The 19,300-nt window shown below is 37.9% G+C and overlaps 1 protein-coding gene across 1 annotated transcript in view; it reads left to right on the top strand.

Moving 5' to 3' along the window:
* gli2a (GLI family zinc finger 2a) overlaps positions 1-19,300 on the top strand; it is a 193,727-nt gene that overhangs the window by 156,752 nt on the left and 17,675 nt on the right. The window contains exons 6-8 of the mRNA XM_061926331.1: positions 12,212-12,413; positions 17,236-17,434; positions 19,087-19,197. Coding sequence (XP_061782315.1) covers positions 12,212-12,413; positions 17,236-17,434; positions 19,087-19,197 — 512 coding nt within the window. The remainder of the gene's footprint in view (positions 1-12,211; positions 12,414-17,235; positions 17,435-19,086; positions 19,198-19,300) is intronic.

Here is a 19,300-nt window from a genome sequence, read left to right as displayed (position 1 = left end):
ACTGATTATGATGCATTGTCATTTTAGGCAAAGTATAAGACAATACTTTCTTAACAGTATAATTGTAACCAGGAATCAGTCTTCAAGTAACAATATTCAAATACTAACATTGTTGGGTTAAACAGAATTTGGTTTTATTCTGAATCCAGTGAAACAGATTGGTGGTTTTCCATCCATCCATTTTCTACCGCTTATTCCCTTCGAGGTGGTTTTAGCTGATATGAAGACTTTCAGGTGTTTATATATGTTTAAGTATTTGGCAGACGCTTTTATCCAAAGCGACTTACATAAAATAATACATATAAAACAATCACTGCAAACATTATCATTTAAGGGAAGAATGTAATAGAAAATATCAATACAAAGTGTCAAGACAGAATAAACTCTCTGCTGCTGAAGCAACAGAGATACAGTCTATAGGTCCCTAAGATATATAGATATCTAATGTATTCTTACATTGTTTATGTAGGATACACACATATGTATATATAACCTAATCATATTGTTTCTTCAACTTAAAAATAGATTACCGTTTTTTTCCCCCTTCTCTGGGATTATATTCCCAGTTTTGATCTCGGACGTCTGGTCACTTATAGCGTATAAGAATATTATATTACTGTTAAGCAAACTATGAATAATAAAACACGTCAAAACATGTGTCTGTTATCATAGCTACACGTATGACAAAAAAGGGGGTGAAAATCAGTGGTATTCAGTGAGGTAAGATGAATTAAATGCGCTGACAGTTCATTGCTCCTGCCAAATTAATTGCACTGAGTGGAGCGGATCACCACTCCAAGATGGCGGCCACGCGCCCCGTCTGCGGCAGTAGGCAGTAGCGCTCTGTGCTGCGTCTACTTATAAGATGTCTATGGTTATAACGTTAGCAGTGAGTTTGCAGCCTCACTGATTTAACTACACAGCAAATAAAAGTCACGTTACTTAGCCAATAAACGTTATCTTACATTCAAAACTTACCCTTCTTTGTGCAACTTCAAATGTCGAACGAAGTTGGAAGTTGTTGCGTCTCCGTCTGTAATATTCGAACTGCGTGATTTGCATACCGCAATTCGTTTTTTGTTGACCAAGTCGTAGTTTTTATACCCGAACGAAACCAACTTTAACATAATTGTTTCTCACTGGCACGTTGTTGGACAACTCTTCTTCATTGGTTCTCCTGCAATTTGATTGGATGAATGCTGTGTGATGAAAACAACGTAGATCTAATTTGATTGGCTGTTGTACTGACAGCACACCAGCTGACAGGAATAACACGCTGATAGACAGACGAAGAAAATGAAAAATACGGAGCGCTCCCAAATAACTTTTTAAGCTTTGGATTTTGGGGAAAGTGGCAAGTCATGTCAAGTCATGTCAATTCAAAAGGCTCAAGTCCAAGTGAAGTCACAAGTCATTGATGTTAAAGTCTAAGTCGAGTTGCAAGTCTCTTCACATTTTGTCAAGTCGAGTCTAAAGTCATCAAATTCATGACTCGAGTCTGACTCGAGTCCAAGTCATGTGACTCGAGTCCACACCTCTGCTAAATAATATTATTTGATATTTTACGGTAATGTGTTAATAATTTCAAACATAAGTCACTCCTGAGTATAAGTCGCACCCCCGGCCAAACGTTGAAAAAAACTGTGACTTATAGTCCGAAAAATACGGTATGTGTTTCCACCAGGAGGTAACTTAAGTATTGCTGTTAGTTGGTTAGTTTGGTATTTAGTTAGTTTGTTAGTTAGTAGTGCTGCAACTAATAATTATTTAGTGTACATATACCCAACTTGTATTATATAAGCTGCATTTTTTATTTATCTGTGAACTTGGTGGATTATTTCAGTATAACGAAACACATCACAATACTGTACCATATTGTGACTCAAGTATGGTGATACCTGTCGCTTCGTGAAATCCTTGTCAATACCCTGCCCTAAGGGTAACGTAGTAGAAATATCCGGAGCAGACCCAAAATCCAATCGGCTATTCTTTATCCTATTTCAGACATTTTCTGAAAGTTAGATGAAAATCCACCTGAAACGTTTTGAGTTATATATAGCGGGATGAGAGAAATGGAGTGAACCCTCTCTTTGTCTCTGCAGGGTCTCTAGCATACACAGACACACAGACGTTTAAACGTGAGGTAGTAGAAATGGTACGGGTCAGCCCCAAAATCTAATCAGTGTTTTTTTTTTATCCCATTTTTTGTAAATTTCCTGAACATTTTATAAAAATCCACTTAAAACTTTTTTAGTAACTAACAAACTAACTAAGAGATACCAATAGCAACGATTACATAACACCCTGGCAAATGTAATAGAACACAGAACTAAGATATTAGGGAAGCATACAAATTACATATACATACATACAAAAAATATAAATGATATATACTATATATATTATTATAATATACTATGTGTACTTATTGTATATAATACATAAAAATAGTAAAATAAGAATATTTATTAGATAGATTAGAACTAATACATGATTATCGTATTAATTACAGATATTATATACAGTATATATGTGTACATATATATATGTCAAAAATATTAATCTTACCATACTGGTATTAATCTAATACTAATACTACTTATGGTATTGATACTGTCAATATTTGGATCAATACGCCAACTCCTGCTTCCTTGAGTTAATAGATTGTTACATGATGTTGTTCCTGCTTCTTCCACACTAGAAACAAACACGTTTTGATTAGACCCTTGACATGCACGCTTGAGTGCTACTCAGAGACAAATTGCATTGCCGAAAATTACGCTGATTAACCCAAATTTGCAGGGAAGTTGCGAGCATTGGACAAAGTTGTGAGGCTGCGTAAAATTCACAAGGGTTTAAATTTGATTTGCGTTTAAATTTGTGTAAATTGGCGCTATCGTGGCATCGCTAAATCTTGTTATTAATTACTTTTGCACTGAAAGTCTTCAACACCAGAAAACATTTTTTTGCTGACTTCAGCAAAGCATCCAAGAAATCTTCCCCCCTCATGAATGTGAAATAGAAAGCACACATTGTGGAATCCAGCGCTTTTCAATGCAGAGTATTCAAATACCCTGCTTGGCCATAAGTGCAGCTTTACTCTATCCTTCTTGTCCAACCACCAAGACGAAACAACTCTGCAGTGATTCGAATCTGAAGTCACTGCGGGATTTATGCCAATGTGTTGCGATGCTATCATTACACAACCAAATATCCTTCTCCAACAACCCCAGAGACACCAAACCATGCTTGTTATGCAGCCTCATACCACACTGACTGCCACCATCCCACTGACTTTTTTGGTGTTGCATCACTATCTTGGTTTGGCACACTGCCTGCATTGCATTGCAACCTTGAGGTGACATAGACCACATTGACCCAGGCAGCCAATCAACCACCTCATTAATGTCGGGGTAAGAGAAGATGCGTAGTGACCGAGGTGGTAAACATGTGTTTCATGTCTTGGTGTTTGCTTTGGATGGCAGAACAGATCAAACCATAGCAGAAGTCTGTGTGCGAAGTCTTAGTCAACAGACCCACTGCAAGAAATAGGAGCCCTGAGTGCGGCTCATCAGACAGCCTTAGTTTATACCGTTGGTTTACTTAAAGGAAAGTGTGGACCGACTCACACCAGACCATTCGTACCATGCTGGATCTTTCTCTCTCATCCCTTGTTTGCCTGCATTCACAGAGATCATTTGTGCTTTAAGGATTCATTCGGACTCCAGAACAAATACGAGTGAGATGGAAGAGAATGAAGCAGGTACATAACAAGGCAAAGACGAAGGCATACACAAACCTCTTCACGCTGCAATTCTGCACTCTAAACTCTAATCACAACACATGTTTGATTCTTTTGTAGAAAATCAATATAAATTGATGATTAATAGATTTTACTAGTACCGTATTTTCCGCACTATAAGGCGCACCGGATTATTAGCCGCACCTTCAATGAATGGCATATTTCATAACTTTGTCCACCAATAAGCCGCCCCGGACTATAAGCCGCGCCTACGCTGCGCTAAAGGGAATGTCAAAAAAACAGTCAGATAGGTCAGTCAAACTTTAATAATATATTAAAAACCAGCGTTCTAACAACTCTGTTCACTCCCAAAATGTACGCAAATGTGCAATCACAAACATAGTAAAATTCAAAATAGTGCAGAGCAATAGCAACATAATGTTGCTCGAACGTTAATGTCACAACACACAAAATAAACATAGCGCTCACTTTCTGAAGTTATTCTTCATTCGTAAATCCTTCGTCTTCGGTGTCCGAAGTGAAAAGTTGGGCAAATTTACGATCCACTGGCAGATGTTGGCGTCGTCTGGCGCTGCCTCCTCGTCTTAGTGAAGGTGTGTTCGCCTTCTGTCATCCATTGTTCCCACGCAGTTAGCAGTCTAGCTTCGAATGCCCTGTTGACACCAATATCTAGCGGCTGGAGGTCTTTTGTCAATCCACCCGGAATGACGGCGAGTATTGAATTAAGCGCGTAAGCGTGTCTCTCAATGTGCTGTTATGAGCTAGCAAATATAACAACTACACTACCCAGCATGCAACGATAGTTACGAGCATGCGCGGTAGCCCTGAGAAGCGTTGTATGCTGGCAGTTAGCACGCTGTGAGTAAACGTTGAGAACTCAGTTAACACGCCTCGTCTGCATTATTTATAATTAGACAGACAACACACTTAATAGGAGCCATTTTGGGGTCTTTACATAAACACACAAATGGAAATGAAACGTCACATATCCCAGCATGCACCGCGCACTTCTTCTACGGGGAAAAAAGATGGCGGCTGTTTACCGTAGTTGCGAGACCTAAACTTTATGAAAATGAATCTTAATATTTATCCATATATAAAGCGCACCGGGTTATAAGGCGCACTGTCAGCTTTTGAGAAAATTTGTGGTTTTTAGGTGCGCCTTATAGTGCGGAAAATACGGTATACCTTCAAATTACTCAACGCGCTTTGACACTACGACCACATTCACCTGCTGATGAAGCAGCATGAGGAGCAACTAGGGGTTCAGTCTCTTGCTCAAGGATACACTGGAACCACGATTTACAAACTTAATTTGTTCTGGAACATGGTTGTCAAAACAAAACATATGTATAGTGAAGCAGTTTCTCAAAAGAATCAATGTAAACATGAATAATTGGTTGTAGCCTCGACAAAAGTCTCTAGTTCAGTAAAAAACGGCTTCCTTTAAAGACACTATAATGTATATATATATATATATATATATATATATATATATATATATATATATATATATAATCTCTTTTTCATCCAAACAATATTAGAGAAAGCCTAAATGTCGACACACACACACATACACTAAAGCCCCATGCTCCAAAACCTTAACCACCATGTTGCTACAATAAAAAAATTTAAAAGTTACATTATTTTACTTTGTTTCTGTGAATATTAGTGGCATTGTTGGACACTCTGGGAGGTGTGGAGTGATAAACAAGCAGTGGCTTTATTTTGTCAGCTGATAGAATTAGCACAAGTTAGCAGGGTGAGGCGATCTTTTATCGGCTAGTGTCCCGGTAGTGCTTTCTCCTTCTCTATATAATAAAAGTCCGCCGTGGCTACAACTTGTGAATAGCAGAGCAGACAGCGGACAATAAGAAAGCCTTTGATGGTGTTTCGTTCTGTAATTATGATCAATTTACTAGTACCATTATTAGTTATAATGAATACAAATAGTACAATAATTTGACAATGGGCTCTGAGTATGTGCTTTTACTGCCATCTAATTTCTACTTTTAAATCTGTGTGGTATAAAACGAGTCAAACATCAATTCAGTAAGTTTTCAATTTTTTGTTGAAATCCTGTGCTTTTTTAGGTTAAGGTTACAGGAAACATTTAAAACATTGATATCAAATTGAGTTGATTCAATGTTCTTGAAAAAAAAAGCCTGAAAACATTGCAACATTCAGTAAATAGCTTCCGCAAATTTAGGCAACCATTACGAAAAATCTTGTAAAATCCTGGAGGGACTGACTAATCGTACACTTCCAAGTGTCAGTAGAACCAGGACGTCAAGTACAGTAGTAGTCAGGATTTGCTCAACCCGCCAATTTGAACGTATTTTCCCCAAAGCTATATCTGCTCTTCTAAAATAAACACGCTCATGTACACTCCTTCATACCATATGCCTTTTAATATGTTTTTGTGTGCGCTGACATATAATTATGACTTTATAAAAAAGTGGTCCCACAATGTAAGTCAGCCCTCATTGTCTCATGCATACTCACTCCCACACACATACACACACACACACTCACTTACACACACACACACACACACACTAAACATAATCTAATATTAGTGCACGCTTCTAGGCATGCACATCTGTTTTCTGACTCCCAGCAGGAACCGTCACACCTTTTGTATTGCAGGTGATGCTGACAAAAAAAAAACTCAGGTAAAACTAGCTTCAACCTATCAATAAATCCAGTGAAATAAACCCTTTTTTAAACTCTTCTACGCTGGGCCATTTGGTTGAAATATTCATGAAAAAAATCGTATTTAGTGTCCATGTACAATGTGTACACGGATGAGGTTGCTATGAAAGTAAATACTTTGATGGGTACTGTATATGCAAACAATTTGCAAATATTTATAGTAGATTGATAACTGCGTTCGGTCCTCTGGGGTCTTTCTGTGTGGAGTTTGCATGTTCTCCCCGTTACTGTGTGGGTTCCCTCCGGGTACTCCGGCTTCCTCCCACCTCCAAAACATGCACATGGGGATAAGTTGATTGGCAACACTAAATTGGCCCTAGTGTGTGAATGTGAGTGTGAATGTTGTCTGTCTATCTGTGTTCGCCCTGTGATGAGGTGGCGACTTGTCAAAGTGTAGCTGGGATAGGCTCCAGCACCCCTGCAACCACAAGAGGGACAAGTGGTAGAAAATGGATGGATAGATGATAACACTTTCTTCTTGTTCTTCTTTTTCTTTTGTGCGTTCTTCTTCATGTTCTTCTTCACATTCTTTTTCGTGTTCTTCCTTTTTTGTGTTCTTCTTCACGTTCTTTTGCTTTGCATTTTTCTTCTTTGTTTTCTTCTTCGCCTCCTTCTTTGCATTCTTTATCACGCTCTTTATCTTCATATTCTTCTATGCATTCTTCTTTTTCGCATCCTTTGCATTCTCCTTCTTTGCAATTGTCTTTGTGTTCTTGTTTGCATTCTTCTTTTTCGCGTTCTTCTTTTTCGTGTTCTTCATCTTCACTTTCTTCTTCGCATTTTTATATAAATTTGTTGCATGTTTATTCTATGCATTCTATTTGTTTGTGTTCCTCTTTACGTTCTTCTTTGCATTCATTGCAATTTTTCTTTTTTACGTTCTTTGCAATTTTTCTTTTTGCCGTTCTTCGCTTTCTTCTTCGCTTTCTTCGCAATCTTATTTATATTCTTCTTTTTTTCTGCAATTCTTTTTTTCATTCCTCTTCTTTCTGTTTATCATTTATATTGGATATCGTCTGTATCTCAACACTACAATAATCCATATTTGGATGTTTGTCCATCGGTTTAGAATATTCCATGTCCCAATCAAAATATTAAGATTCAATAATTTCCCTCACAATGTACAATACTTGTTTTTCAGCTCGAAGCCCTGACTTGTGTGTAGAAATTGAAGAGGTGGTTGGAATATTTCGTGTTGGCAAAGCGCCCAAAGGGGTGAGGTAGGCGCCAGGTTGCCAGACTGTGAGCCCTGTTTCCTGCTTTATAAAGGGGATCATTAATACACATCTGCTATTAAAACTCTTGGCGTCGCAACACGCTCGTCTCTTTGCAAGAACAGCAAACCAGCTCAGCCTTTTGATGCAAGAAAGAGCTCCTAGCGTAATCTTTAATAATGTGCAGCTTGTCCCGTTCTGTACGTCCATATGAAATACATAAAAAGCTGAAGTATTTAACAAAGAGCAACTTTGCTACAATTGCCATTACTTAATATGTCATATGTCTTTACTTTAAGACAAACGGTTTTAGAAGAGCCTGGTTTATTCATTGGGCTGGAAGGTGCAGATTGGCCACTTTTGACAGCAGCTGGCTGCTTGTACTTAAATGAGTCACTAAGAGTTTTCTGCTACTCGCACCTCTGATAATGTCTGTTATAAAACATAATTATAATTAAAAAACACAAATGACATCTGCTTTCTGTCCCTCTACATGCAACTCAGTCCCCTATTGAGCATATGGTTGAGCTATATAGACAATATACAACATAAATAACATACATTTGGTTAAAGATAGAGTTTTCAATACTATTGTTATATCGTGATAATGCATGTTCATGACACATTCTAGCTGTGTCTCACAAATTTGACAGCAACAAGCGGAACCACGCGTCCTCAACTAAATGTAGCGTACTTGCTATCTGCAAATAAAGTACGATACAAGTACCATTATTACTGGAGGACGAGGACTAGCTAAACATGCATGCTAAAATAAGCGATGCTAACCACCAAGCTTGATACAAATATCGACTGTAACGATACCAAGTATAGTATCAGTATATGGTCAATGTTACAGTAATAAGATCCATACTTTTTTCTATCGCAACATCCTTTGTCTTTTTTGTTATTGTTTACAAACTCAGGAAATACGTCACGGGGAAAAAAACGTATTATTTAATTCAGGGCCAATAGTAGGAAATCATTAAAATATTGAATTGATATTGTTCCACCACCATCCTGTGTTTTGTTTTTATTTTGGAATTGTGATAATCAAAAATGGAATCATTCCATGATCTTGAAAATGTTAAACATCAGTATCAAAATTGGTATGACCAATCCTGCCCCTGTAACTAATTGATATTGGATCGATATCCAAATGTGTAGTATCCCCTAACACTAAAGTAAAGTATCCAAACAACATAAATAAAAGTGCTTACATTTTAACAGAAATGTAGCTAGATCAACAAGTAGATTAACAATAGTTTTGAGAAAATAATACAATGCTGTTTTGAAATGGTTCCATTATCATTCATATACCAAATAATATATCGTTGGAGGAGGCTGCAATATAGATTTTGGGCCATATATCGGAACATCAAAATAGTCAGCCCTACTACAAAACACTACAATAGAATGAAGTACCAGCAAGTACAGTAGTTTCATGAAGTAATGTAATAATAATGTACAGTATTTACTAGGGGTGTAACGGTACACAAAAATGTTGGTTCGGTACGTACCTCGGTTTAGAGGTCACGGTTCGGTTAATTTTCGGTACAGTAAGAAAACAACAAAATATACATTTTTTGGTTATTTATTTACCAAATTTGTAAACAATGGCTTTATCCTTTTAACATTGGGAACACTATAATAATTCTGCCCACGTTAATCAACATTAAACTGCTTCAAGTTGTTGCTCAGATTAAATAAAATGACAAAACTTTTCTTCTACATATAAAAAGTGCAACATTAAACAGTTTCAAGTCAACTCATCATGCTTAATTTATAACAGCATTTGGGAAGCCTGTAGTTGATTTTTATTATGTAAATGTTATATTTGTATCAACATGTGATAGCAGGGACCCTGCCATTCAAAACTAGGCTGCTGCATTACTAATGATTAATGTAACTATAGCTGAAAAAATGGTACAATAGCAATAGGAGAGACTATTCATCCCTGAACACCATGGAGTTCATGTAGGCTTAATGATGCAGTTACATTATTATATCAACTATCAGAGACAGAAACTCTTCATTTAACATACCGGTAATGTCCTTTTTTGCTGCTTCCACACAGCTCAATCAACCCAGAAAAAGGTAAAGTGAAATAACAGACACACAGGGCTTTGCTGTCCGTAACACACATACACACACACACACACACACACACACGCACACACACACACGCACACACACACACACACACACACTGCAAAATGAGCTAACGTTACGCTAAAAGCTAATTAGCCTTCACCTCAAGCCAGGACTGCGAGCGAGCTGAGCTGCCGTTTAGGTTTCTAGAAGGTCAATGGGCTCATATTGATGTTACTAGTAGTTGACTGGGAGGTGTTTATTATAATTTGGGGAGAGTCCGCAGCCTTATGCTCACCTGCTAAACACCTACATGCTCATCACAACGCTGGAGCACTGACGACATGCGCTCTGAATACGCACTGCTGATTGGCTGTTACCGCTCTGTGTGTAACCAATCAGATGGTTGTGTGGGTGGGACAGTGCTGGGTGCTGTGTAGAGTACACAGAGACAGAGGCAGAAAGCGGAGCAGCTTGTTAAGACTTTAGCTTCGGCGGCTACTTAATATGTTCGTGTGGAAACCTGTTCGGTACACAACCGAACCGAAATCCATCCATCCATTTTCTACCGCTTATTCCCTTTGGGGTCGCGGGGGGCGCTGGAGCCTATCTCAGCTACAATCGGGCGGAAGGCGGGGTACACCCTGGACAAGTCGCCACCGAACCGAAACGGTTCAATACAAATATGCGTACCATTACACCCCTAGTATTTACCTTGTAGAGTGAACTATGGTGTCTCCTCAAGTTGCTTCTGTGTCAAACACACCATCAGCAGTTTCTCCGTATTTTCATAGATTAATTAGATATTTCAACATTTTTGGCTGGCGTTATCAACTCATTCTGCTTCAGTATGGTGCAGACTAGCAGAGCTACGCTCCAACTGCTTCACCAAGTTAGCTGGCTACCCACTCTGTCAGGTTTTTACAAATGTATTTATTTAATTCAATTAATATTATCCACTTTTTCTTCTCAGCACTGCCTAAACTATCAATCTGTCAATCCTTCCCATGTCCAGGCCAGGTGAGGTTTCTCTTGTGGAGTTAAATTAAGTGTTCTTCCGTGCCATGCTTGGAAAAACAAAGTTATGTCGATCGCTAGCGTTAAGCTAATGCTAGCGAGTAAGACTGAATGTTTTTGTAACATTCGCTATGTCAACTAGTGGTGGAGATGCTTGTAACCTGAATTTTTGCTCTCAATCTAAAGCAGGGGTGTCAAACGTACAGCCAGGTACAGGTACGGCCCGCGGCCCGCAAGATGAGTTTGCGTTGCGCACCCTGAACTCCATTATAAAAATGTGTGTTTCTACATTTGTTGTTTGTTTTATTTTATTTTATGCTTAAATGTACTATGTTCACATTGATTAAGTTTGTAGTTATGTTACATTGATTTTGGCTATGGTGTCATTGTGATCATTTTTTTGTTTATATTATAAGTGGAATATTTGAGTGACGGTAAAGGAATGTGCAGTTACAGATGTCACCAATGCAGCGGTTTGAGGAAACACTCGGTTGCTTTTCCAAACATGTCTTTAATGGGGAACTGACAACATGGAAGTGCTTAAAGTTTAATGGCTTTTTAAATACACTGAGACAAAGCCTAAGTTTATTGTTTTCTTCATTGTGTTTTTTCCGCAGTATTTTCAACTAACTTCAATTGTTTTGCCAAGAGCTGTATTTGTAGTGTGTACATTTTCAGAATATGCTTGTTCTATTATTGGCCAGAGTAAAACAAAGAAAACAATCTGAAATTGTCTTTATTTTTAAATTATTATGCCATGATTTTACCAGTCAAACTCAAGTAGGAATAGATTTTCTTCCAAGCGACCCCTGAGCTAAAAGCATAACAATTAGCCGAGAGACAGCTCGTGTCCAAAAAATATGTAAGTTGGGACACTCGTATACCGAGGTACCACTGAATTCGGGTGTATCTTTACCCCATGGTATGTAGTACATGCCAGAGTTACATAGAAATTCACAGTATCAAGGGCACATTTCAGGACAAGTGTCATGGCTTCTTCTAAGTTAAGTTAGTGGGAAAGTAGTATACACACATTCAACAATACCGACAACAAAGACAACCAGCTGCCTCTGTCCTTTGAGAGTCAGCCGTTTTTTTTAATAGTATTCTGAGATCAATTTGTTTAAATAGCCTCCATTTAACTTGGCTGCGTAGAGATTGATATCGTGGTGATTACTGGCAATGATTGGTGAGGTTTCTTTATGCATAAGAGGATGCAAATGTTAAACAGGAGAGCTGTTTGTGCAAGCACAGATGCAAGAAGATAGCATGGATGTGCGTTTGGTGAAGGTAAACGTTAGCATCTGCTAGACCAAGATAGGAATGTTGTAATGTGTATGCAAATGCAGTGTATTATGAAAAATATATTTGGATTAGTTCGTAATACTACAATATTGTTTGTCTTTGTGTCCAGTTTCACGTTTCTCTAGCCCAAGGCTGACACCCCGACTGAGCAGAAAGAGGGCACTGTCCATTTCCCCTCTGTCAGACGCCAGCATTGACCTGCAGACCATGATCCGCACCTCGCCCAACTCCCTGGTCGCTTACATCAACAACTCCCGCTCCAGCTCGGCCGCCAGCAGTTCCTATGGCCATTTGTCTGTTGGAGGGATCAGGTATGACGATGCACAAAACTCTCAAACCCTCTGACAGGCAGTGGAAATGTATGTTTTAATTTCGTATGTGAAATATTTTTAGGTACTGTATAACGATATTTCAGTTTTCATCCCCCCCATTTTTGTAATTTTGCTCCGGTTTTTGTTTGTTTATAGGAGTGGCAAACATTGTATGTAACAAAGAGAGGTGGGTAGTGTAGCCAAAATTGTACTTAACCCTTTGGGTTCCCCCAAATGTGGTGAATGTCATAAATCTTGAAAGTAAATCATCCATCCATCCATCCATTTTCTACCACTTATCCCTTTTTTTACTTTTAAAGCTAAATCTCTAGATCAACTTTAGAGCTATCAGTCGATAAAAAGTGTTGAGTTAACAAAAACATAAACGATTCATTATTCGTGCACGCACGCACAATATTTTTCTAACCACATCCACACAACTCTTATGTCATTACCAACTCACCAACTTTGTTTTTATTACATATAAGTTGCTGGCAGGTTCAAAGCAAGTATGCGTTTAGTATGAATATATGGTACTCTATGGTAACATATGGCGTTATCTTGTGGTTGAGGGGTAAAATTACTCCTCTAATAGCATTTGCACGGATTTCAAAGGAAAATGCTTGGATTAATTTGGTTTTCATGGAAAAAGCATTATGAAATAACAAGTTTACAGTATATGGACATATGGCCATTAAAAAGTGAGTCAATGGGGGACTAAAGGGTCCCGGGGAACTCCAATGTATACTCACTCAATAGCTCATGCTAAATATAACTTTGCAAGGAATGGATAATGTACATTTTGAGATTAATTATTTTACAACGCCATCCATTTTCTAACGTATATCCCTCTTGGGGTCGCAGGGGGGTGAGAGAGCCTATCCCAGCTGCACTCAGACGTATTTCATCTCGCTAACTAACTAACTTGAGTAAAAGTTAGTATGTACTACAATACAAAATATGCACTTATGACGTTACAACAGGGCTAATGCCATGAAAACATTGCCACATCTCCAACTTACAGCAACATGTTTTCTGGAGTTGGAAGTGGAATTCTAGAAATGTTCATTTCTACAGCAAATAATACAGTATAAATCTTCTTCTTCGTAGTTTTTAGTATTGATTGATTATCGCGGGAGTTATGTTCCAGACCGCTCGTAAATTTGTGCGAAGTAGGGACATTATTTATCTTATATTTTTAAATATATTTAATGTATTTTAGGTGTTTGGACTTTTTAGGTCTATTAACCGTTCACACACTCATAAAAACGTACTTAACATTTGCATTAAACATTTTATTTTGTGCCATCTCATGTGTCTCATGAGTGTTGGTATGACAATAAAGTTTTTTTGAATTCTTGAATTTGATAAGTACTCACAAATAATGGCGATGGCGTGGCTCGTCAATCACCGTTATTGGCGCAGTCTTTTTAAAAGACACCATTGCCGTCGTCCTTATATTATTTTTTCCTTCTTTTTGTAGCGAGTAAATTCATGTGATTTTTGTATTGGCATCTAGTAGATAGTAGCTCGTAGCTAAGCTACCTTCCTTTAGCATAGCACTGAGGAGGTCCACATTTTCTCTAATCGTAAGCAATTTCCTCCGGTGCTTAGATTCTGTGCCAGAAGCCTTAGAATGCGCATAAAGTTTGGACTACATCGTAAGACTTTTAAATAAACTCAAATGTTTCCAAAAACATGCAGAAAAAATATGCAGTCAGAGCCAACAATAAGTGAAACAAACTGGAGGGATCTATGTGCCTGAGAACACAGTGCTTTAGGATTGGTTCGCCATTAGCCAATAATAGGGGTGTCCTGATACAACTTTTTCATTTCCGATACAATACCGATATTGGACCCTTGAATATTGGCTGATTCAATATCAAACCAAGCACATCAACACGAATCCTGCATATTTCATTATTTTCTAAAGTGGAATGTAGTAAAAGGTTTGATCACGTGAAATTCGTCAGAGCACAATGGTAGGTATCAATAACCATGTGACAGAATTATGCTTTTGAAGGAAGCTTTAAATTGTTTGAGCGACACCCACAGGTCACAACAATTTATAAAGTTAAGTTGATGACTTGCTTGTTACTGGATACTTTCTAATACGCTTCGGCCTTGGAGACTTTGTATGTGTAATTAATACTGCATGCAACTATAATTATTTAATACTTGTTTATATTGACAAATGTGTGGTTTTAGACAGCAGTATTGTTAAATTAAGGCAGTTCTTCTCAAATGTCTGGAGCCGCTGTAGCATGTCTGCAATGTAGACGTATAGTAATATTTCCGAGATTTACCGGCAGACGGCTATCTCCAAAATGTGCATTGTGCAAATAATAAGAAGACGGTGGCGCTCGTTCAAGGATAAAAATTGTGCGAGGGGCCGATTTCAGCAGTAAGACCGGCTCCTGGCATCTTGGGAAATGTTTTAGGCGGTTTCTCCTGCAGCTGCACGCACACAGCCACGCTTTGCACTCCTGATCGACCGACCAAGCCCTTAGAGCTAATCCTCGTCTCGAAGTTACAGATCTGACTTGCCCACTTCCCTTACGCACCTTGTTCTAACATGCCTTGGAAACTTGCTGGAGATACGAGTATACGTAGTGGTGATTTCTCTAAGACTGCAAGCGAAGTTCAGCTTTCCCTAAATATAAACCAGAGCCAGAGCATTTTTCAACTTTCATTCCGTTGTTCCATGTTGATATGAAGAACTTTGCAATCCTGTAAGTGGTGTTTTCTTTGTAAAATCTAGCATCTTCATGTCTTTTATCTGTTATTGGAGATGTACTTGTGTTTAGAGAGTAGCTGAAAATGAGAATATCCTACTTGAATGACCAGCGGCTGCCGCTGGTATATGGCCTGTGTTACATTGTACAGTAATAACAATTGAAAAATAGAGCAAAATGATATAACATAAGAAAATTATTTGTTGATACTAATTACTAATAAAACAGACTTGTTTTTAAATGTATGTACGATATTTTTTTGGTCTTTTTTAAGGTAAATATATGCGTCATTGACAATTATGCAAATTATATGATGGCTTCTAGAGGTATGGGGAAATAATCGATTTTGAGATGCATTGCAATTCAGATATGGGCGATTGTAAAACTGATTAGTAAACCTCAATAAGCCAATATTTATTTATTGTAAATAAAGTAATGCAGACAGTTCTAAAATTTGGCTGACCGTAACGAGCCACCTCACCGAGAGCGCCGACCAGCCCCTTTATTTTAGGGAATTTATGTTCCAGCTTTGCACACATTTCCATTAATTTAATAGATGTAATGAGAATTAATTCAACTGTTTCGTATTACAAATAGACTGTTTTAAAAAGTTGCAAGCAATGAATGCTTGAAATTTAAAACTGCATCAATATACAAACTGTTTGTACATATAGTAAAGATGTATCAATAATACATTTTTAATCAAATCGTAGATCCTGAATCGTAATTGAAAATCGAATCGTGAGGTGCCCAAAATATTCCCACATTTTGGCGTCATATTGACCACGCCCCCACCGCCACAAGTATATTGGCAAGCAGGGGGAAACCCTGTTATTTATGTAGAGCTTGTGTGCTATTGTGTGCAGAGCTGTATGTAGCTGCTAGCTTCTAGTAGCCTATAGCCTACCATGTTTCCCTTTTGTAAATGACTTCACTAAAATACAAGAAAAGACTAACCTTGTGTGCATATTGGAGGACATTTAGATGTTAACTGGCTGCTTTGTAATGCACGCTGGTGGATTTTAGACGCAAGCTAATATTTTGTTGATGATATCCCATATCAATATTGGATCAGGACACATCTAGCCAATAATGCAAAGCAGCTTAACAACTGAATAAATGACTGGTAATACAGTATCAAAAATATATTATAAAATACCGTATCCATCCATCCATCCATTTTCTATCGCTTGTCCCTTTCGGGGTCGCTGGAGCCTATCTCAGCTGCATTCGGGCGGAAGTCGGGGTACACCCTGGACAAGTCGCCACATCATTGCAGTAAAATACCGTATGTTAATGAAAATCTATTTTTTATTTTAAATTCCACGAGACTTACTAAATTCATGAGACTTTAGTGAGCAAATCGCAATGTGGTAAAGGAACACTACATTATTTCTTAAGGAAAAAATTGCTTCAGTTTTTCATAAGATTTAGGGTTTTTTGGAACAAATAACTAATGAGAACGAATAAACTACTGTACTGTTTAGCACACTGGTGTCAAACTCGAGGCCCGGCGGCCATTTCTGGCCCGCCACATCATTCTATGTGGCCCGCGAAAGCCTGGAAAAAATAGATTTCAACAAAATCTTTATTTTTTTTATATTTTTTTTACTAAATGCATTCGTTCTTTCAATTTTGACAGAAAAAAAAAAATATTTAAAACTTTAATAAACTTTAATATTATCTGATCATGCCAATTATATTATTATATACTGTATTTTGTGAGATAAAAACAAATAGTTCAATATCTGCTTGTCACCTCTATTTATGAGTTTAAAGAAAGTTATACATAAAAAAAAATCTAATAATTAAATGCATATGTATTTTGATTAATCATGATTAATCACAGGTTAATACTTGCATGATTAATGTAAATTAATTTTAAAAAAGCGGCCCTCTGAAAGCAGTCTTTCGTGCAATGTGGCGTTCAATGAAAATTAGTTTGACACCCCTGGTTTAGCAGTTTCATAAGCCTTAACCACAAGAAGACATTCTAACATTAAATCAAATGGCTCTGGCTTTTTATTGTTTCAAAAAAAAAAATTCAAACTAAAAAATGTGTGCCTTTCCTTCTCCCTCCATCCCAGCCCCTCATTTAGCTTCCCTCATCCCATCAACCCGATGGCGTATCAGCAGTTGTTGTCCCAGCAGAGGAGTTTCAACACCTTTGGCCACACTCCTCCTCTCATTCAGCCGCCACCTTCCTCTTTCTCTGCACGCCAACATCCCCTAGCCACGCCCCCTATGCCCAATGCCCACAACAGCACCAACACAGAAGCAAACCAGGTGGGAATGACAATGGAATGATGATAATGATAATGATGATGATGATAAACCTGAATGTCTGAGCAAGAATATTGACACGCTGCTGAGGATGGGTGATACAGTCTAAAATAAATATTGCAGCCTTTTGTGATAAGGATATAAATCAAGATATATTATTTGGCATATAAATGATAATAGAACCATTTCAAGGCAGGTTACAGCAGGGGGTCTCAAAGCCAATTTATCTGGGGGCCACTGGAGGTAGAATCTGGGTAAAGTATTCACTTAAGAATCACGTTTTAATCACGTGACTAAATGTGTCACCTACTTGTATCAGCAGCTATAGTGACCCTAAGGCTATGGTACAGTTACTGTAGGCCTTAAGTCATTATAAATGTGAAATTGTATATTTTGAGACTGTTGAGTTCTCCAGCAGACACTTCCGCTTGCTTAAAGGAAGTTGCTCTTTGTGTCGCCCAACATGTGTGTGTGTGTGTGTGTGTGTGTGTGTGTGTGTGTGTGTGTGTGTGTGTTGTGCTGTCATTGTTTGTGTTTGCACCGTTATTACCATTGGTTTATCGGTCAGTTTTAGTTAGTCAGTGTGTTAGTTCGTAAAAAAAGCTCAAAAATTAAGGGCAGATTTTCATGAAATTTCAAAAGGTGTCCGAAATGGGATATGAAACAAGTGATTATATTTTGGGGCTGATCCCAAACTTTTATGCTACGTTACCTTATTTTTAAGTTACAGGCTTCAACTACGGGCACAAAGAGAGCGGATGACTGACAAGATGATGCACTCTCTCTTTCATTCTGCTTTAAATACCTCAAAAAGTTATGGGCGGGTTTTCATCTAAATTTTAGGAAATGTCAAAAATTTGAATAAGGAAGAAGTGATTAGAATTTGGGCCTGATTCGGATCATTTCTACTAAGTTTCCTTATGTTTCTTTTATTCTGGTATAGATAAATCAAAAAGTTACGGTGCTTTTCTCATCGAGTATACTTTTGATTTCTTTCATTCCGACAGTATTTTGATATCGTACATTTTTTAGGTTTTTTACCTTTAAGGTAGAAAATGTAGCGGTATATCGATACCTGTGTGTGTTGGACTCATAAACAGATGCACGATGCGACGTAATATAAAACATTTAAAAATGTATGGAGGATTCTTAACAGGTAGCACCAAACATATTGGTGGCAGTCCAAATGTATGTATATGTGGTGGACCGCCAAAAATAAATAAGTGCATGGGAAACTCATTTATTTATTTCCTTTTTCATCTCCATCACTTTTAAGAATGTGTTTCTTCTTCTTACTGTCAGTTCAGAGTCTGTCCGCAGTTCAAAAGCCCGCTCCCTTTTTCTTAATTTTCAACAATACACCAGCCTCGCTCTCTTAACAAGGGTAATAACTCCTCCACGCTCATATTTTTGTGGCTTTGTGATCATCAAGCAGTCTAAATTGTTTAGTCTCAGCAGCAGACCTGGTCTCACTTAAAGTATCCGGTGCCTTGTGGACTATCAGGACTAAACCTCGTACAGAATCACATGCGGTCAAAGTTTTTGAAACGGAAGTTAATCAAGTGGTGCGAGGGTTGGAATAGCTGAGTGAATGTAAGATTGACAGTTTGATAAGAGTTACTGACTGGTCATGATCTGTCATATCTGTCGGTCAGAACGACAACGGCGACCCGGCAGTGAGCAGCACAGTCAACCAACTCAACTCCAAGAGGACAAAGGTCAAGCTGGAAGTAGAAGGCCCACTGCCTATCTCACCGACCTCCCAGGTAAGGGAACTGATTACGCAATGAAAATAAATGTGCATAATTCTCAAATTGTATGAATATAATAATGAACAATAAAATTGATTTTTTTTTTTACATTTTTTAA

The sequence above is a fragment of the Nerophis lumbriciformis genome, linkage group LG31 (genome assembly GCF_033978685.3).
Source record: "Nerophis lumbriciformis linkage group LG31, RoL_Nlum_v2.1, whole genome shotgun sequence".
NCBI classification, from domain to species: Eukaryota; Metazoa; Chordata; class Actinopteri; order Syngnathiformes; family Syngnathidae; genus Nerophis; species Nerophis lumbriciformis.
The sequence above is the reverse complement of the archived record's forward strand: the minus strand, read 5'-3'. Positions and strand labels throughout refer to the sequence as shown.